The following is a 21900-nucleotide window of genomic DNA, read 5'->3' on the forward strand; positions in this document are numbered from 1 at the left end:
CAGCTGGCTTGTGGGTGGGAACTGGCCAAAACCAATTTAGGGAAGAATTAGGGGGGAGTAATCAAGTTTATTTTTTTATAATGAGCCAAAATATTGTTGAACAAATGAGTGAGCCTACATTTTGGATATGTTCAGAAAATATATCTGCATGTTGAACTTGACAATTTTAAACTGAAACACAATTTTAGTAGGTACATTTACCCACTGTAGCATTGTCTTTTTTTTTCATAGCCACCCATATGGTTTATAATGGTTCATTTGGTGGATGGACAAGTTCATGTTCAAATTCAAGTTTAATTATTATATACTTTAAAACACTTCCATGCTCGGCTTTGTCAGTGGCCTCCGCCATTCTGTCTGACAGAATATCCCTGTGGTCGCACGGCCAAGTCATGGATTTTAGGGCTTAGCCAGGTTTCGTTGAAGCACAACACATTGCCATATCTGACCTCTCATTGTTAGTATATGTGATAAAGCAGCTTGTCCATCTTCCTGTCCCTCGACTGAATGTTAGACAGCAGAAAGCTAGTCATTCTGGTTTTTAATCCTACTTTCACCAGCACTTTTGCTCCATCTTCCCGGCTTCCTGTAGCATTGCCGTTGGCAACATGGTGTTTGGAAAGTTGAGTTTTTTTAGAGGTGATCAATGGAAAATAGAAGATTGTATGTGAAGTATGGTTCGACAATCTGGTCAATCAAGTTAATTATTGCTCAGAATCCCTAGAGAAGCAAAAAACCTAAATGAAATGGTATGGATTTATTTACAAATAAATTTTTTTGGTAAAATTATAGTTATTATCAAATCACAGGAGGAAAAATACTGTAAAAGACAACGTTCCTGATCTGTTGTGTGTGGCCTTGACAAGCCTGCATTATTGAGCATTTTGCCTGCATATGCTATTAACAAACTCAAATGCTGGTTTGTATGTTAGTGCACTAATGGTTGCTGTACTTCAATCTGTTCAGTAAACAAAGTCCCCCAAACTTTGATTATGTGCTAGTTATGTAGCTTCAGGTCAATAAGTATACAGTAGAATGGTATGCAGCATAACCCCTGTTCTTTACTGAGGAGCACTGAGGTTTAAGGGCCTTGCTCAGGGGCCCCAAGAGTGGCAGCTTGGCGATACCGGGGCTTGAACCCCCGAACTTCCAATCAGTATCAAAGAGCCTTAACTACTGGATGCAAAGAGAACACTAAGCTACTTTTAAGGCAACTTAAAATGTAAGAATTATATTTTGATTAATTGCATTTAGTGCATTCCAGTTATATTGTTATTTGTCCCAGTGTTGTGGATTAGTCTGTAAAAGTTTTACTAATGTGCCTGGTCTTTGTACTGATGTGCAGGGACAGACATTATTATTCTTGTTATTATTAATAGCGTTTTCATTTATTTCAATATTATTATTATTATTATTATTATTATTATTATTATTATTAATAAATATTATTATCACCCTAGATCACAGTTCTCCACTGGGTGGCTTTTGCTTCATCCCTGGCTAACTACTGTTTGCTAGGTCTTTTGCTGCTTAATGAAAGGCCTGGAACTCTTTCTTCTTTTACTCTTTCTGTTATGTTCTCTCCCCATGCTCTCATTAGCACTCTGTGTAAACACAAAGTATCTTTTTTTTTTCCTTTTTACCACCCCAGGTCCTCCCTGTGTAAGCACTACCTGCTAAAACAGATCGGTAGGGGGGCTTATTATTAGCGTTTGTCTAAAAGAAAGCACATGTAAGGGTAGCAGCACCATTCTTGTTCGAACTGCATTCAGCCATAGCCTAATAATGCCTTTATTAGCATCATGTGTACTGTAGTACACAGCTCATATGTGCTGTGTTCGGTCAACTTGGGCTGAAGGCAATCATCACATTCCACACTGGTGGATGGATGAAGCAGACTGAAACGAAATGTTATTCAGCACTCGTACAGCAAATGACCACTCTGCATGACTGTCCCCTTGGCCGTATTCATGGCCTCATATCCATAATGTCATTGTGTGAGAATGTATCAGTGCATGTCAAACGTCATTGTGAATGTCAGTGCTCCTGTAGCCTGGTACTAGAAGCAGCAGGAATCCTAATCCCGCCAGATTCAGGCAAGAAAAAAAAAGCGAGCCAGGCGAGGGAAGGATGTGCATTTCATGCTGAATGCAGTGACCATGACAGAAGACTGGCTGATGCAAGGCCTGCAGTAGACACAGACTCTAATGGATCAGGGAGAGGACAGTAGTGGTGCAGCGTAAAGGTCAGCACTGTGTATGTAGGAGGTTACGGTGTGTTATTGCAGCCTATGTAGGCATACAGTCAGGCAGCCAGGATTGCATCCATCAATTCTCTTGTTGCCGTATCCACCGAACCGGGTTTTGAAATCAGGTGTTAAGCGGTAAATAAAACCCAGCCGACCAATTTTCAGCTGCAAATGGAAATCAAACAAGCTTTGAACATATGGCTGTTTGAAGATTTATTTATTTTCTTCTTTCTTTCTTCTTCTCCCCAGATAAACCAGAGGTGAAGATTGTTGTGGGGTTTCCTCAAGGACTAACCAGAGAGGGTGAAAACCTGGAGCTGACGTGCAAGACCAAAGGCAAACCAGAGTGAGAGGGTTTTCATTCATCTTCAATCCCCAATAAACTTTAACAACATGCTATAGACACCACGGTAGATGTGTAGGCTTTCATATAGTGGTCTGGTATTGAGTGAATGATATTGAGTAAAAGTTAGAAATAAAACATGATGTGGAATTCACTTATAATCAATGATGGGGTCATGTGATGCAGCCTAACTTGAAGCAGAATTACATTTACTGCACTGCAGTAAAGTCCTATACTTTAACAGCATGCCACGATGAAATAGAACACTGACTGCACCCCAGGTCTCCTCACCCTACATCACTATCTGACTTTACTAACACCTTTGGGGCTGATAAACACAAATGTCCACAGACACGCTCCAACGCTGGGAACATCTTCCCAGAAGAGTGGAGAATTATAAGTGCAAATTGGGACTAAATGTGGAATGCGTTCCTATAAAAAGTTGTAAAAAAATTTTTTAAGTAAATTGCAGTTTCTTAAGTAAAATCTCCTTAGCGATAGCTTTATTATATCATGTGATTCATTATATACATTTAAAATTGATAAGTAGCTTTAGATTGCATCGGTCATCCAGTAAGGGTTACTATAGAAACTATCGCATATTTGAACCTATCGTTTGAATCAGTGTCAGAGAACTGCTGTTATAAAACTCTATAATGCAGCATATTGTCTGTACGGTCAGTGTTAAAAGGCGGCATCTTCAGCATCAATGGCAGAATGGAATAAACACATAGTTTCCAGACATATCATATCGATGCCGTGCGTATGCTAAAGCAGAAACGCGGATGTTGCCGTCTGGTAATTGTATGGTAATCAGTCCTCAGAAACCCGAGCTCGGAGCCTAAGTGTGATTTGCATGTGCATACTGAAGAGGCGTGCACGAGCCAAATGATGTCATCAATCACACACTGTGTTCCTTGCTTTCGCACCATCAAACCCTGCACCATCAAACATTACCTCACACATAGCAGCATCCATAGCTACTAATTGAAAAAAACCTGTGGATGACAAGACAATGGGGCAAATGTGTGCAAACACAATGAGAGGTAATTCATATGCTACTCCCTCCCACTGCTGCCACCGCCGCCATTACCATCACCACAACCTCCTTCCCTTCAAACTCTTTGTGGGAAGATTGTGCAGGAAGCCTGAGTTCCTCCCGCATTCATTTAATAAGCATGAGAATGCAATCAATACAGTGGGGGCTGAAAATTAGAAGTCATTTCCATTAAAGGCAGGAGAAGGACCTGCAGTCATTACTGTCATATAACGTTGGGCCTGGTGTTCCGGGGCCATTTGTATTCTGCCTCCAACCCCAGGTTCTCTTCAAGCCCCCTCTACAGTGCCTCTCTCTCTTTTTGTTTCTTCCTTTCAGTAAAATTAAGCACTTTTACAAGGTCATTTCTGTTCTTGAGTAACACAATCTGTGTCTGCATCTTTATTCCATGCATGTGTATACTGTATATTTATTTCTTTTATTTCTTATCAGTGGTTCAAACTAAAATATCACAGAAATACTGTAAAACAAGAGACCTCTTCCTCGACAGCAGCTCTACAAGATAACACCGCCATCTTAGTATTGAGAGAAAGAGGAAAAAAAATTAGAGGCTTTTAACTGCTCAGTCTGGCCATCACTGTGAAAATGGGGAAAGGCCGTTTCATGCTCTGTTTACAGAAGCTGTTAGGACAGAGTAACAAGACTCTAAGCGGCACTTAATAGCAATAGACAAGAGAAAAATATCAACCTTTACTCTTTTTTTGGCCTCTAAGATGCCTACAGCGATCCAGCTGGCTCAAGTCGAGCATATTCTCTGTTCGTGTTTGTCTGAAAGCCAGTTTAGTTGTGTATTCCATCTCTGCAGGCCTCTGCAGGTGAACTGGGTGAAGGTGGACGACGATGTGCCCTCTCACGCCGTCATCACCGGTTCGGATCTTTACATCGAGAACCTTAACAAGTCCTACAACGGTACTTACCGATGCGTGGCCTCGAACTCTGTGGGAGAATCCTACGACGATTACATCCTCTACGTGTACGGTGAGTTCACCAAGCTTAAGCAATCTTCCACCTTCCTTTCACTCACCACTCGCTGGCACTGAATACGAGATCAATAAGTTTGATCTCAGTAACGTTTCCTTTTCCTTAGGATATCACACTCCGATCTGCACATTCGCCTATCTGAAAACACTTCTGATAGCGTTTACAGCACTAAGCCTGTGGAGAAATGACTCACGTCTGGTATTAGATTGCAATAATCGACCTCTATTTAAAAGGATTTGTGTTGTGCAGAGGGTCTTTAAGTGGTGAGCTATAGTCGTTTTTACAATGCACAGCTGCACGAGGAAAAAAAGGAAAGAGGCGCACTCATCGGAAACCATCTGCACCTCCTCATAATGTGTTCACCCACTTTCTGCCTTATTTTAATAAGAAAACATTATGACGAATCATTAAAATGAATTGTAATTGATAAGCACATATGGCAACAACAAGTGTTTTTTTTTTTTTCTTTTTTCAGGGTACAATTAAAAACAAAGGCCAGACCTAAAAGAAATGAACTTAAAATCTGACATTAAAAGCGTCTGGTTGCATCATTTCACTGTGCAACAATGTCAATTCAGCATGGAAGATGTGCTTGGATGAACTCTGTTCCATTATAAACAGTTCATATTTGCTGCAGGGAAATAACTGTCAAAAAATGGTGTTCAGTTGAGGGTTATAAATCATTTCCACATATACCACAGGATTTTACATTTATTAATGATTGACACTTTGCATTTGTATCCATTTTTTAGATTTAATGTCATGGAATTTCTATAAAAAGTTATCATTCACTGTACATTATTGCAGCCCTAAAAAGTCATTTCCTCACCACGCTCTATTTATAAAAGAAAGAAAAAAAAAAAGTCATAGCTCTTAAAAAAAAAAAAATTCTCCTAAAGTCAAAAAAGCAGCTTTGAAAAAATATAGATTATGAAGATAGATTTGAAATGAATAAATATATCCCTATAATATTATCTCTAATGAGCTAGTCAGGGGTGAGTTTGGCAAGGAAAAACTTCCTGAACAGACATAAAGAGAGTTTCAAAGGAACCAGCCTCACCTGGAAACCCATCCTCATCTGGGTACCATCTAAAGTCATTTATAAAAAAATAGCACATAATTTATAGTAATTACTCCTTTCTATAACCGTGTATTATATGGAGAAAAGTCACATAAGTAAAAAAAAAAGTAGTCCTAAACCATCATAGCAAAACTTTATATGAATTGCAGTCAAAGTTATCTTCATGGCTACTAAGTGGTACCATCCACAGTAACCTCATATATATTTAGGCTGCCCATGTACAGATATCCTCTATATGACGCCAATTAACTCCAGCTGAGGAGAACGTTATACAGATGTAGGGTATCAGTGTGGATCAGGCAGTCCTCAGTCATGTAGACTTTCTCATAATGGTACCTCATAATGGCTAGGTATCTAATAAATAGTAAATGAATGCCTACTTACAGAAAGGTCACCATTTCTTTGTTAAGATTGTAATCTATTTATTGTTAATGTTTGCCATACAATTGAAAGAACCGTTAGTATTGAAACATATTTGAAAATAAACTTTAAGATAAACCTGTTATTGGCTCTTCCGACAGTATTATTGTTAGAGTTGCTGTTATCAAAAATGGCCCAAAACCTTGTGACTAATTAAAAAATGTAACAGGGCAGCATGGTAAACTTACAGCAAATTAGATTGTATTGGCACAAATACAGCTACTATTCTATGAGGTTTTATTTGTTTATGTCATTGGTGTACAGTAACCAAGTAAATGTAATTCATTACTATACATAAGTAGCTTTTTCATGTTAATGTACTTTAAGGAAGTGAGTAAGTAAGTGAGTATTTTACTGTATTTTTACTTTACTGACGTTTTTGAATTTGGGGAGACTCTTACTTTAACTTCAGTACATTGCAAAGTCAAATTTTCTTACTTTTTACTCAAATACATTTTGCGAAATCAGTCTTTTCTTTTTTGGAAGTTGATAAAAAACATAACTGGTCAAGCACACAGCAAGCGACCAGTCAGGTAATTTGGTGCTCTGTTTTGAAATTGTTTTAAGTGCTGGTATCTACTTAGCATCGACATACAGTTCAGCGTCAGTTCAACAGCAAGCAGAACATTATGAGAGGATTAAATGAAAATAAGTTTTTGGTCTCATGATAATTTGAATAGATATCAATTAGTTTGTATCATTAATATCATTCTATCAATATATTAGAATCTTTTCACATTAACTGAGTAACCTTGATGTCTTGAGACAAAAATTATAATAGGACATTATAGCCATTACAAATTATAGTACTTTGAATACTTAAGTACAATTAAAGGCAAATACTTTTGTACTTTTACTCAAGTGAAAATTTAAAGAGAGCAATTTTACTTACTCTACTTTAAATCAACTGCATATGTCGTGTACTTCGTCCTCCACTGATTTATATTCACTGTTGGCACGGCATGCTTAAATGGACTCCACTGTGCAGCAAGCCCCATCTTCTAGTACTGTTGAGTGTCTTCGTACCAACTTGAACCAGTTCCCACAACAACTGCAACATTTGGTCCTGGAAAACTAGTAACTGATCCAGACTCCTAGTACCAAAAGGTTTTAGTAAATGCACTATAATGCTCTTGCTTTAGCACCTGAATGTTATGCTGTCTGAGTAGTAAACTCAGATATCCGGCTCGAATAGGTGTGTTCCAAATCATTTCCCTAGAATGCTGTGCGAACCTGCCAGGCTTTTCGCACTTCTCCCCCACGAGAAGCTTGGCAGTCATTGCAGGTGGAGAATTCACAAGCGCCCAGCCTGTAGAAGAGGACAGGGGGAGTTACACACACCATGCGCACCTCTCACCCAGACTGAGGTGAGATCAACAGCCTTATTAAAAGCAGCATTGGCCTACGGAGCCCCGTCTGGCCGCCTGAAGCCTTTGAAGTCTGCCGCCATTTTTTTAAACATCTACTGTAATTCAGCAGCATATCTTGTCCTAGTATTAGAATTGCAAATGGAGTGTGGAGCCTGGAAGCAAGGACCGAGCTGTCAACGCTTAATCTTGCGTCATGTTGCTTTGACAACCCCGCACAGCCTCCCACCTGAACACAGTGTGTTAACAGAGCGCTCTGACACCCTCCAGTATTTTACAAGTGGCACGCATGAAGACAGGCACCAACGACATCTGCACGCTTCGTAGTCTTATTATTATTCTCCTTGGTTTTTTAAACGATGCGATGACATCTGCTTATTAAAAACAGCGGTCGTGTCACTTACTGAGCTCCGCTAGCATGGTCCGAAAAAAGTCACCTCGAGTGTCGGAAATTGTCCGAATATTCTGTTCAGGAACGCCACAATTAGAGGGTTTTTTGTAATCCAAAGCGAGAAAGAAAGAGTGTGACAAAATGGCTGTTTAGCAAGTTGTCAAGCTCATGGCACATTTTCACACAATCCAGTACCCGCATTAAATAGCATATCAGAACAGTAATTGTTGAAGCATCGATGCGTGATCTTATAGAAAAGCGTCTCGATAGTGGTTTAATGCACTCTTCAAGGTTTGCTTGTGCAAAAGTAAAATGCGTTAAATATTCCATTAGAACTGTGCGTGTCTGCTGGAAATGAGTGCGCAAGAATGTGTCTTCTCGCACACCCTTCGCACGCTCTTCTGTCTGCCTCTCGCACTGTGTGCCGCTGCAGTGTGCAACACTGAGAATATCTTTGCACATTTTATAATTGGAAGGTCTTTGAAACCTTCGTTCTAATTTATGAATGACTTCTTGTTGAAAGAGACAAATCAAATGAGCTAAGCTATCAGCCCTCTGCAGGATCCGTGGCCCTTTTTCTGACACACAGCCAGGGCAGATGTATTGAAGCAGCCATGTCCCTCTAATGCAGCTATTGGAAGCTAAGTGATGAAGAACGCTTAAAGGGGGGATGGCACTAAACAGGTTATGGGGGCGCTACTACATTCCCTGAAGACACATTTTCCAAGCCCCATTGCTAGAAGAGCAAAGCAGGAGAATGAGAGGCAGCATACAGGGCTGTAACCAGTTTACGCCACACGGTTAACCTAATAAAGACTAGCTTTCGCCTCCACAGCCCCGGCCCCTTTTTATTGCACCCTCCTCCTCCGCTTGTCACCCTCGCTCTCGTTCCCTCTCCGTAACACTTCCGCTAGCGCTTAGAGTGCTTTCCTCTGTCATTGTGCTGCTGCTTGCGAGAAATCGATCACTGCACACGCATGAGACGCAGCCGAACTCCAGAGAGAATGGGTTTTTGCAGTGTTGTTGTGGATTACAGCTTATAATACAGTCCTAGCTCAGGCTCTTTCCAGCGAAGAGCTCCATATGTCTCCGTAAATGCCAGGGCGCATAAAAAGATATTCGTCACAGCACAAGCCTCGTTTCCCAAGCCACAAAGCTGGCGCTGATCGTCCCTCTCTCGCGACAGAGACAAAAAGCCATGATTGATAACGCGTCTCGTTTCGCAACAAGCTACAGACTACTTGAGAGAGCTAATTGTCCCACGTACTCAACATCTAATTCGAAGCAGGCGCGAACACTTCTCCCAGAAGTACAAGTAACTCCCAAGCAGCCAGGCTCAGTTGAGCAATCTTAAAAATCTGTTCTGGAGAAGAAGAAAAAAATTGCAGAAAAAAAAAACACAAGAGCTGCAGTCCCGCCATTGCGGGCCAAATCCCATCACTGTGTCATTATAATGAAGCTGTAAATTCCCCCCCCGCTCGACAGTCTCCCTCCATTCTTACAGGCCGCACTCACTTTCATTACATTTGAGCCGCCGATATTTCCCTCGCAATTTGTTGCAGTCGTGACACTCGCATTTAAAAGTCAGATTTCGACGATACATCTCGGCTGCTGTCAAACATGGCTTCGGTAGTTTGCCTCTCAAGAAATCACCCAGCTGGAAATGCAAATGTGCGAGTATCAGACTCGGTAATGCAAAAACGCTCCCGGAAGTGTCAGAAATGGCAATGTGCGGCAAATTACATGCATGTCAATGGAGCTGAACCTTAGTAACAATGAACCGGTGGATTGGTAGCTGCTAACCAAGGCTCCTTGACATTATCAGGAGTTCAAGTGATTTCCTGTGCTCCTGAATTGGATTCATTATGATGTGTGACACATGTAGCCGTGTCTTCCTGTTCGGCGTGCAATTGAGGATCCTTTCAATGAATGTCGAAAGATCCACACGCTGGGTCTGATAAGCCCACATTGGGGACGAGGAAGCAGACATCTGCACCATGCTGTTTTCTCGTGTCAATTGTTATCCTCCAGTAAACACGCCATCCCGTTAGCAGAGCCCAAACTTGATATGTCTTTGCAAAAAACATGAGCGGAATGATGACTACATGGCCAGACTCACTCGACTGCCTCCAGCCGACCCACTGATGCAACCTACCTGTAAATACTCTCATTAGCGTGTACACCCACACTTGATTGTCAGGAAATTGGCCCGAGATGCTGCATGCACTTTTTTTTATCATTAGCCTTGTCATAGAGTCATCACTTAATAGGCCAAAGGGGACTCATAAGTCTCCTATCATGGTTTGAAGCCAGCAGATTGGTCGAGTGCTAGGGTATTTTATTTATTTATTTATTTTTGAGAGGTACCCGTTGGCTTGGTTCCATCCTCCCTCACCTCACTTAGTCTCCACCTCTCAGCATCTCCAGAGCTAAAGAAGTCTCTCTGCAGAGCATTCATCTCACTCTATTTGCTGGGATCATTAATGGGGGTGGACTCCCCCAGCCCTTCCTTCATTAGCCGTTAATTGGAGTCAATCACTCCAGGGTTCTTGTCAATGCTGGATTTGACTGTACTCATTGTTATTTTGCGCCATTCGTTCAACGTCTGTCTCGCCCATCGATTCCAAAAAAAAAAAAAAAACAGGCAAGAAGAATGCACAGAGCTAATTGAATTTACTCCCTATACTGAGTAAAGTGTGCTTCGTCTGGCATTTATTGATGGAACATTTCTCTATTTTGCCAAAAAACAGATGGGATGAATTTGTCTGCATATGCCTCGATCTGTCTCTGCCACTGGAAAGCACACGAATCCAAATAGGTTTTTTTTCTTTTTTTTTCCTGAGTCACATGACAGACAGAGGAGGAGACGCAGGGGTATCTCTGTGTTTATACCCCCAGAGCATCTGAACCATTGCGGTGTTTGTTAGGATTAGGTTCCGCCCTTTATGCACAAACAAAAGCCCTTGTTGAACAAACAAACTAAGCCCAAGATAGAAGGTGGTTGTTGGGCAAATCAACATCCCCGAGGTTGTTGATCACCATTTTACTTGCGTTTACACTTCCTGTTTTAGCATAATGATCCTGAATGGCCATTCCATAAGCCTCCAACCCCCCAAAAGCACCAGAAAATAGCACCACGATCCTCCTGCAGCATTGATGGCGCCCAGGGCCTCTCTGCTTCCCCGCTGTTTATGCATGCCTGATCGCAGGTAGAAGATGCACCTTTTTAGCAAGTCCACTGGGAAGGCAGCAGTGAGCTTGGATCGAGGGAGGGACTCTAAAACGGCATATGATGAGCTCTCCTTCCTGCGTGCACACGTCTGGGGAATTGGCTTAACTGGCAGTGTTTTGCCATGGCCCAGGTTTAATGAGCCTTCTCCACACACCTCACATCTCAGCCTGCTGAGATGATTCATAATGCGCTATGATAAACCCACACAAGCATGACACGGCAGGGGTACGCCTGCTGTTTAAAAGGCACAAAGCCCTAAACTTATCGATTCACTCCAGCATTAGCGTCTTGTCTTAAACCAAGACATGGGTAAATATTTACATATTAGACCCCAATGAGGAACATGGGGTAGAGCTACAATATATGTATTTTTTATTTATTTATATATTTATTTTTGGGACTGCAACATTTTTAATGAGCTTCTGACACCATTAATCTCAAACATCTGCTTGGCATTCACAGTTTGTAACAGGATAGAGCCAATTATGTCGGCCCACCACAGAGGATAAGATTGGTCTTAAGCTCATAGCACACCAGACTACCCATTCAGTTGCCTCCCCATGTCTCTGTCAGTCAGGATTTTTTTTTTTATTTCTTAAATCTTTTCCTGTGACAGGATTGACTGTAATTGGTGAAGCTCAATAGCCAATGAAAAGAGAAGAGGTGGGGCTTGCTGTTTGTTCAGCAAATTTAATAACATGAGTCTGGCATTCAATTCATTTCAATTTTAGATGCTACTGTCTGATCCACCTGTCGCTGGTTATTTAATTCACTATATTTCAGTCCAAAGATTTGTATATAAGATGTTAGTCGAGCATGAGAACATGCAAACTGAAAGCATAAATGAAAGAACACAGGAATACAATGTATGCAATAATATTATAGTTCTGATAGACTGATCTAACAGAGTTTTATACAATTGAAATTGAATTGATATATATATATATATATATATATATATATATATATATATATATATATATATATATATATATATATATCAAAGAACAAATCTGAACCAGACAAATTATTTATAAAACTGACAGCGCAGTAATCAATGTCTAATTGAAACTTACCTGCTGCTCATATGAAAGCTCACTAGTGTCAAAATCCAACTGGTTTTGTGGTTGTGTCATCCAGGGCTTGTTTATACCTGTTGACTAACAACGAACAGCGAGGATTCAGCAGCTTGTATTGTGGAAAAGATGAATATTTAATATTCATAAACAGTGATAATAAAAGGACAGCGAAAAGAAAAAAACAGTAATGATGATAAAGTGTTTTAGAAAACTCATGGTGTGTTACAGGTAGCTAATAGAATCAGTGTAGTTGGGGATGAATTGCAACCCAGGTTGACCAGGCGTTTTCTTTTTCCTGAACATGCCCAGACAGGTAGCATATATGCACTGGTTTTGTGCCACCAAGTCTAGCCAAGTGGGGTTTTATTGCCATTCCTACTGATATTACTGTTGCCTAGTCTAGTTGATGTCTATTGTCCTATTAATTTATCGTATTTTCCATTTATACCAGTGGTGTCCAAACTTTTTTCCCAAAGGGCAAGTGTGGGTGCAGGTTTTCGTTCCATACCTGAAAGCCAATGAATATAAAAATCAATTATATTTTAACAGGTAGAATTTGGTGTGGACTTGCTTGGTTGGAATGAAAACCTGCACCCACCTGCCCTTTGTGGAAAAGATTGGACACCCCTGACTTGCACTGTCATGTATTTGCACTTTTTTGCAGTGTACTTTGATACTGTATTGAAAATCCTGATAGACTTCTAAAGACATATTTATTAAGGGAATATGCAAGTCATAAGAAAGAAAGTGCAAAAATATAATTTTCACTGAGGCAAATCCTGAAAATTTTCCTCAAATGCAAAAAGAAGAAAATATAAATTTGCACAGGTTTACATTTTTTTTTTTATATATATATTTTTTTTTTATTGAGACACAACACACGTTAAAAGCCAAACGTGCTTTAGTTTATTACACAATATAATTTTTTTCACTAATACCAGCAAAGATTAATTACTTTAGAAGCATGTGTCGAGTGTCAATCACTCCCTTGCGTCTGACGCCGTGCTCTCTTTTATGAAACCGAATTAAACTAGCCCTACAGGTGGTTGATTGAATCACTGTGTTTGAGACAGAAATCAATTTAACCTCTAATAATAACCTGTGAATCAGAACAGATTTTTTTATTGGCATGTGAAAGAACCACATACGGCCAGTACTGTATAACCATCACACAACCCTTTATTGATTTATAATTGTCCTTCATAGTGCCGGAGAAGTTAATTAATGATCACATGACCTAAATCGAAAATGCCAAACCAAACACACGATGCTGTGGCGGCAATACAGAAATACACTTTTTTTTGGTGAAATTTCATTATGGCCTTCTCATTTGGGACTAGAACCAAATGTGATGTGAGTACCGAGAGACAGGTAGCGGCTTCCATTTTCCGAGTTGTCACAACGTGCCATGTGTGTGATGGAGGCAGCTCGGAAACTTACTCTCTCTCTGCATGTTTCTCGCCATCTCTGGCTGCGTTCCCTCCTCCTGGATATTTTATCATTAGCGAAGGGAAGTGTTCCCGGGCTCCCGCCGAGCTCTTTTGATGGAGAGCGGACAACAAAGCTGGGAGGGGAGACAGCCGGCCAATTTCCTCAGCACAGATGTTAACACAGTGGTATCTGTCTGGATGCGCCGGGCAAACAGTGGCACCGCCACGTCACTTTTCACGCCTGTTATCTCAGCGGCGAGCACGCGATCCACACACAGCCTCCCCTTACCGGAACCAGTCACGTGTTATTTCATTTTGCTCGTTTCATTAACCGTCCCCCTGTTTGTCTGTCCTGATTACTCCATGCACAATTTCCAGCAAAAGACAAAAGAGCTTCATTTTTTTAGGTGCAACTCTGCGCCAATGGAATAGAGATTCAACGCAAACCTTTACACATGCTAAATGATCACATAAACCCCCACCTCGTCATTGTCCTTAAATGATTGTGACTCATTTCATTAGCAGACGTGGTGAGAACATCCTTGTTAGTATATGCATCATGGGTTAACAAGATAAACCTGGACCAGATCGTACCAAATCATCCTAACATACCAATACAACCCCCTGCAAAGAGCATGTCAGTGATACCTCACTTTTTTACTCCCATGTTTCATTTGTCCTCTCTCCAAAACATTTTCTCATCCTTTTTTTATGTTGTTTCCTCCCATTATCCCCTCATTCTTTGGCCTCATATCTTTCATGCTGCTTTCATGCTTTTTTTTTTTTATGGCTGCTGATGTGCATTATATATTTTTTTTACATCCCTGGTTGGGGAACTGAGACAGCGAAATTAGCTGTGATGGTGAAAATCTTCGTTTCTTCCTTGTCAATCACAGCAACATTAGCCAATCATGGGCATTTGTGAGCTCATGTAGCTGGAAGAGTGTAGACAGCGCCTCCCTCTGAAGGCTCGGCCGCTATATGACGCAACAAGTTGTTGTGGCTGGCGTGCAACCGTATCACTTGATAGAGGAGATCTGGGTGGGTATTAGCAAATCCAAAAAATTTATAAAAATTGGTAAAAAAATAAAAAAGTTTTTTTTTAAATCTAAGTAATGTTTGTACTTCCTGAACTATAGACACAGCTTAGATGAGGAAAAAGTAAACACAGAGGATAAACTTTATCTAATAGAGGGGCTTGAAATGACCACAATTTTACTGACAATGTTTTAGTGTTGTAGTGTAGGTAGAAATAGAGTAAAACTATGTCTGGTTTCAGCAGACCATAGAATTAAAGCAATTTATTTGCCAAAAACCTTATAATCAAATTTAGATAGAAATCTGGGATACTGACTACAGTAGGTCTCTTAAGAGCGCTGTTATGATTGCAGTGAATGGATCATATGAGTGAGCTGCTTTTTATTTTCATTTGATTTTGTATTATTTACACATCATCACAAATGCACTCGTGATGACTTACACTGGCTTCTTACTATGTTTAATTGCAGATTTAGGTTTTGCTGCATTCTTTGCTGAGTGACAGTGTATACCATAATTGTGTTTGAGTTGGATTATTTTGTTTCATTTTGATTATTTCCCCGTTTTCATTTTTTGCTTGTGTGTGCGTGTATGTATGTGTGCCTATGCGTGTGTGTGCGCGTGTGTGTGTGTGTGTGCGTGTGTGTGTTGTGTTTTCCCATCCAGATGCCCCCACCACCACCACCCCTATACCCACTACAGCCACCACCACCATGTACACCACCACCTCTCTCCCAGGTATCACCCAAGGTATAGTATGACCTCCAACCGCCTGCCCGTTTACCTGCCTGTGTGTGTGTGTGTGTGTGTGTGTGTGTGTGTGTGTGTGTGTGTGTGTGTGTGTGTGTGTGTGTGTGAAAGAGAGAGAACGAGAGAGAGTGTAAAAGAATGTAAAAGAATGATTGATGAAGAGAGGGAGAGAGAGAGAGAGAGAGAGAGAGAGAGAGAGAGAGAGAGGAGTGGGGGGTGAAAAAGAAGACTGCCGGTAGCTAGTCAGTCCTGATAAGATTCTCTTGCTGATAATGAGTGGCTGCTGCTCCCATCTGTGGCCAGACCAGTCCTGGCCTTGCTTCGGCGGCAGGTCCAAGAGCCATCGCGTTTCCCTCAAATTTTAGCACAGCTTGCTCCTTTAGCAGGCTAATCTTATCAGGATCTGGAGCTGTATCCAGGCCTGTCTGCTGCCAGGATTACAGAACCCCTTTGTGTTTCCGGAGGGGTGACAATGACGGCCCTGTCTGGCCACGTTCACACACAAACAGTTTCATGTTCCTCTTTACTTTCGGACATGATTCCATCCAGCTATAGTGTTTCTTTAATAGATAAGCAGAGTGACAATCTTATTTATACTCAGGCTTCCCTTTAATAAAGATTAGCTTTTTAATTTTTATTTTTTTAAATGACCACTATTACCCCCAAGTGTAGTTCACCCATAATCTTATCCATAAATACAAGCACAAATCTTTAGTTGACTAATAGTAATGAAAAAAAAATTCTTAAGAATTCTTAATTCCGATTTGTTCGAAGGTGTTGATTCATTTTTTTTATAGTAGCAGTTCTGATAATAGTGCCAGCTGCCAGCTGCAAGGCAAATCATAGGTTTATATTAATGCACCCGCTCTAATATCATTTTTTTTATAGTAACATCTTCCTCATAATGACTTGTATGGCAGACGTTTCACATAATTTAAGCCCAACTGTACTGTAATCTTTACATATTAATAGGGGGGTTAGCATGCTATTTAATAATATTACATTATGCATTATATTTCTGTGCTATAAAAAAAGCAATAAGTCACATCAGGACATGTAGTTATTGGAAAATTATTAGCTTCAGGATGGTAACAGTGACAGCGCTGCGTCCCACTAACCCATGTTTGATTGTTTTTCTACAAGTTGATGTTTTTTACATTTATGGCACTTTTTACAGAGCGCCTTACAACTGAGCAGTTGAGGGTTAAGGTCCTTGCTGAAGGGCCCGGCAGTGGCAGATTGGTGGTGCTAGGATTTGAACTTGTGACCTTCTGACCCAAAGTCCAATTTCTTTAGCAAGCTACCACCCCCCACTTGTTCTGATGGCCATGTTTCTTCTAAGGGCCACGTTCTTTCTGACCACCTATAACTTTAATTTTCATAAATGTAAATTACAAAGAAACATCACCACATTGGCCAGTCATGGGAGATCTTTTCTAAATGTTTCTGGATAACAGAGACTTCCATTTCAGCTCCAGGGCAAAACCCTAATGCCCAGTATATTTTGTATTTTGGGCACGATTTTGGATCAACCTGAAACTGATCGTGGTGATTTCTTTGATCGTTTCTTCTAAATTCCGCTCCTATGCCATACTACGAGAGAGGTTTAAAGACATTTTCATTGTTCTTGCAACCAAAGATAGTCTGCAAAAATGTTCTGGCAAAAATCTCACAGTGAGTTTGCTGCTATGAAGGACATCTGCTGATAGGCTATAAAAATGCAACATTTAATGACTTATTGATCAACACAACATGGCACTGAAATGTTCTAAAGTTCTAAAAGGAATATATGGGATTCCAGTAAGGATGAACATTTTGACAGCTGAGGTCTTGCTTGTACTCAACCCCAACTCCAAGTTTACTTTATTTAATATTGTGACACCTTACACTGATCAGGCATAATATTATGACATTATAACATTATGGCCAGTGAAGTGAATAACACTGATTATCTCTTCATCATGGCACCTGTTAGTGGGTAGGAAATATTAGGCAGCAAGTGAACATTTTCTCATGTTGACATGTTAGAAGCAGGAAAAAATTGTGATGGCTAGACGACTGGGCAGCTTGTGGGATGTTCCCAGTCTACAGTGGTCAGTATCTATCAAAAGTGGTTCAAGGAAGGAACTGTAGTGAAACAGCGACAGGGTCATCTGCGACCAAGGCTTATTGATGCACATGGGGAGCAAAGGCTGTCTCATGCTTAACAATTCTGAACCGTTTTGGCAGCAAAAGGGAGACCAACATAATATTAGGCAGGTGTCCATAAAGTTATTCCTGATCAGTGGCCATAAAGTGTGTATATGGGTATATGTGGGTATGGATGCATGTTCGCTATAAAGTTGGAGAAGTGATAACCTGTGCAGCATCCCTACTCACTCACTCACTCACTCACTCACCACACCATTACTCACTCACTCACTCACTCACACCATCAATCACTCACACCATCACTCACTCACTCACACCATCACTCACTCACTCACTCACACCATCACTCACTCACTCACTCACTCACTCACTCACACCATCACTCACTCACTCACTCACTCACTCCATCACTCACTCACTCACTCACACCATCACTCACTCACACCATCACTCACTCACTCACTCACTCACTCACTCACTCACTGACTCACTCACTCACTCCATCACTCACTCACTCACACCATCACTCACTCACTGACTCACTCACTCACTCCATCACTCACTCACTCACTCACTCACTCACTCACTCACACCATCACTCACTCACTCACTCACTCACTCACTCACACCATCACTCACTCACTCCATCACTCACTCACTCACTCACTCTTTTTCCCAGTACACATAAAAACCACCACTGCAAAAGTCATTCATTTTGCTCTATTTATTTACCACTAATGCATTTTATTGACGTTTTATTCTTTTATACTATTGATTTAATTGGCCATCATTGTACAGTCTTACATACGTCATACCCTTCGTTCTTAGTTGTATGTCGGACAGTGTGATTTGTAATGATCTTATTCGATTGCTGAAATCACACTCTGTAGAAAGCATCAAGAAAGAAACGGCAGACAAAAAATGCCCTGGTTGATCAAGTAGTTTTGGAATTGGAGTCGTTCTTTTAATCACGCACATACGGCTGTATCGTATGTATGTGATTAAAGATTAAATTTAATCCACTTATAGCACATTACTTTCTTTTAACAGGATTTATTTGCAAATATATTGTTATTGCTGCACCGCTACCTACATTTCTTACATTCATTAGAAATTAGGCTGTATTATCCTCATAAAAAAGACAAACGAATGGTATTACTGCATGTCCCCTGCTCAGGAAATCTAATAGAATAAGGCCACAGAGTAAAAATAGGACGCAATACATTTTTGAATTCGTTCTAGCTGTCACAATTAACTGAGCTGTGTCGATCGCTCACAATCTAACTTCACTGAATATGTACATCGTGCAACAATCAGTCCTGCAGTCTTGCCCGCCGCCATTGTTACCCTTGCCGTTCCTTGGCCGTCCTCGAAGAATAAAATGGTATTACTGCGTGTATAATGCACAAGAAATCTAATAGAATAAGGCTACTGACTAAAAATAGGACGCAATGCATGTTTTATTCGTTCTAGCTGTCACAATTAAAAAAAACATGTTCTGGTTGATCAAGTACGAGTTTTTTCTTTAATCGTGTACTTAATCCACTTGTACTGCATTACTTGCTTTATATATTGTTTTCAGTACTTATTACAGATTAGGCTGTATTATCCTTTATAAAGTGTATGTCATTGCAATAGCATGTGCCCTGCATAAAAAATTTAACAGAGCAAGAGCTTGGACCTAAAAATAGGACTGCTTTTATTCGTTCTAGATTTCACAATTAACCAAGCTCTGTCGATCACTTACAGTCTAACTCTGTTAATGCTCTGAGTTTCTGAGTTTCTTCATTCCACAAACGGTCCTGTGATCTCGCCGCCGCCATCATTAGCCTTGCCGGTCCTTAGCTCTCGTCCTCGAAGAATATGGCGAGCTAATAACGCTTTTTCATAATAGAAAGCAAATTCAATGTAGCTGCTGGCTGCGAACTCTAAAATAGCCATTGATGTGGTTTGCTGCCTATAACAATTATGGTTTTGAAGCGAGCAAGTTAGATCATTTTGCTCTTCATTTTCAGTGTTCCTCAGGGCAGTTCTTTATATTACACAGAACACAGCTCAGTATGGTGGAGATGAGATGCACACTTCTTTTTCTTTTTTTTTTTTTTTTTTGGTGTGCTTTTGAGTCGAAGCAGAACAGCCCTCAGCTACAAGTGCAATCAAACATTCGGGGCTGACTTGTGCGGATGATTTGAGTAGTGAATCTGTAAAAAAAAAGAAAAAAGAATCAGGCTTGATTAGGCCGCGTGATTGCACTTAATGAAAGCACAGGAACAGTGACGCACACTGATTAGACACACCCTGTCCACGGTGGTTAACAAAACCCACCGTCAAACCAGCATCAAACAATCTACCTGCTTCAGGCTCATCTAATCCAGGAATACAGCAAGTCTGAACGAGCAACATATTCTTATTCGTGCTTTATAATTGCACATTTAACCCATAGAGGTCTAATGCCTTTTTTTTTAGATCCTGGAGATTTTTTGACAAGCTTTAAACTTTGATCTTATTTCCCTTATCTATAGCATAATTCTAAGTCTCATTATACTATATTCAGCATAAGTTATTCTGCTACAATATATGAGCAACACGCATGTATGTGTGCAATTAAGTCTAAACTTAAAAAACAAAGGCAGCGGAAAGTTTGTTAAAAGTGGATACAAATAAAAGTAAACCTGTTCAAGTTAGGAATGTTTTTTTTTGTTTTGTCTATCACCATAAATGATTTCAATAATGATATAGCTATAAAAAATGTAAGTAAATGAACTCACAAAAAACAAGAAACATATAGGGGTTAATACTGTAGAACATCCGTGCGACTCGTTATTTTTTCTGTAGTTATTTTGCAGCAGCTATAAATGTTCATTCCCTCACCAGCCCCTCTTTTCTATTTAATACACCTGATTCTTACAATCCACTGACCTTAGACACCTTTATAAAGGTTACATAAATGTCTCCTTACAGAAACCTTTACAGTATCAATTGCCATTTTCATTTACACCTGTTAGTGATGCGTCCTGCGTTATGTTGAGCATCTGCTCTTAAATCCATGTGTAGTATATAAAAATCAACCAACACATTCTGACCAATCAGAAATATTGAATAGAATATTTATTCGATATTGTGCTACAATATTTTGTATGATATTATCGGTCATACAGGGAGTGCAGAATTATTAGGCAAGTTGTATTTTTGAGGATTAATTTTATTTGAGGATTTAATTTGAACAACAACCATGTTCTCAATGAACACAAAAAACTCATTAATATCAAAGCTGAATATTTTTGGAAGTAGTTTTTAGTTTTAGCTATTTTAGGGGATATCTGTGTGTGCAGGTGACTATTACTGTGCATAATTATTAGGCAACTTAACAAAAAACAAATTTATACCCATTTCAATTATTTATTTTACCAGTGAAACCAATATAACATCTCAACATTCACAAATATACATTTCTGACATTCAAAACCAAACAAAACAAATCAGTGACCAATATAGCCACCTTTCTTTGCAAGGACACTCAAAAGCCTGCCATCCATGGATTCTGTCAGTGTTTTGATCTGTTCACCATCAACATTGCGTGCAGCAGCAACCACAGCCTCCCAGACACTGTTCAGAGAGGTGTACTGTTTTCCTCCTTGTAAATCGCACATTTGATGATGGACCACAGGTTCTCAATGGGGTTCAGATCAGGTGAACAAGGAGGCCATATCATTAGATTTTCTTCTTTATACCCTTTCTTGCCAGCCACGCTGTGGAGTACTTGGGCGTGTGTGATGGAGCATTGTCCTGCATGAAAATCATGTTTTTCTTGAAGGATGCAGACTTCTTCCTGTACCACTGCTTGAAGAAGGTGTCTTCCAGAAACTGGCAGTAGGACTGGGAGTTCAGCTTGACTCCATCCTCAACCCGAAAAGGCCCCACAAGCTCATCTTTGATGATACCAGCCCAAACCAGTACTCCACCTCCACCTTGCTGGCGCCTGAGTCGGACTGGAGCTCTCTGCCCTTTACCAATCCAGCCACGGGCCCATCCATCTGGCCCATCAAGACTCACTCTCATTTCATCAGTCCATAAAACCTTAGAAAATCAGTCTTGAGATATTTCTTGGCCCAGTCTTGACGCTTTCAGCTTGTGTGTCTTGTTCAGTGGTGGTCGACTTTCTGCCTTTCTTACCTTGGCCATGTCTCTGAGTATTGCACACCTTGTGCTTTTGGGCACCCAGTGATGTTGCAGCTCTGAAATATGGCCAAACTGGTGGCAAGTGGCATCTTGGCAGCTGCACGCTTGACTTTTCTCAGTTCACGGGCAGTTATTTTGCGCCTTGGTTTTTCC

The 21900-nt window shown here is 40.4% G+C and overlaps 1 protein-coding gene across 12 annotated transcripts in view; it reads left to right on the forward strand.

The window, feature by feature from the left end:
* The window catches only part of cadm1a (cell adhesion molecule 1a), a 327578-nt gene that overhangs the window by 273673 nt on the left and 32005 nt on the right, over positions 1-21900 (forward strand). For 7 of the 12 annotated variants that reach the window (XM_046867343.1, XM_046867341.1, XM_046867342.1 and 4 more), the window contains 3 exons: positions 2498-2594; positions 4454-4626; positions 15334-15417. In XM_046867343.1, coding sequence (XP_046723299.1) covers positions 2498-2594; positions 4454-4626; positions 15334-15417 — 354 coding nt within the window. The remainder of the gene's footprint in view (positions 1-2497; positions 2595-4453; positions 4627-15333; positions 15418-21900) is intronic. The other 5 variants (XM_046867347.1, XM_046867348.1, XM_046867349.1 and 2 more) reach the window with 1 other exon arrangement.

The sequence above is a fragment of the Silurus meridionalis genome, chromosome 15 (assembly GCF_014805685.1).
Source record: "Silurus meridionalis isolate SWU-2019-XX chromosome 15, ASM1480568v1, whole genome shotgun sequence".
In the NCBI taxonomy this organism is placed as follows: domain Eukaryota; kingdom Metazoa; phylum Chordata; class Actinopteri; order Siluriformes; family Siluridae; genus Silurus; species Silurus meridionalis.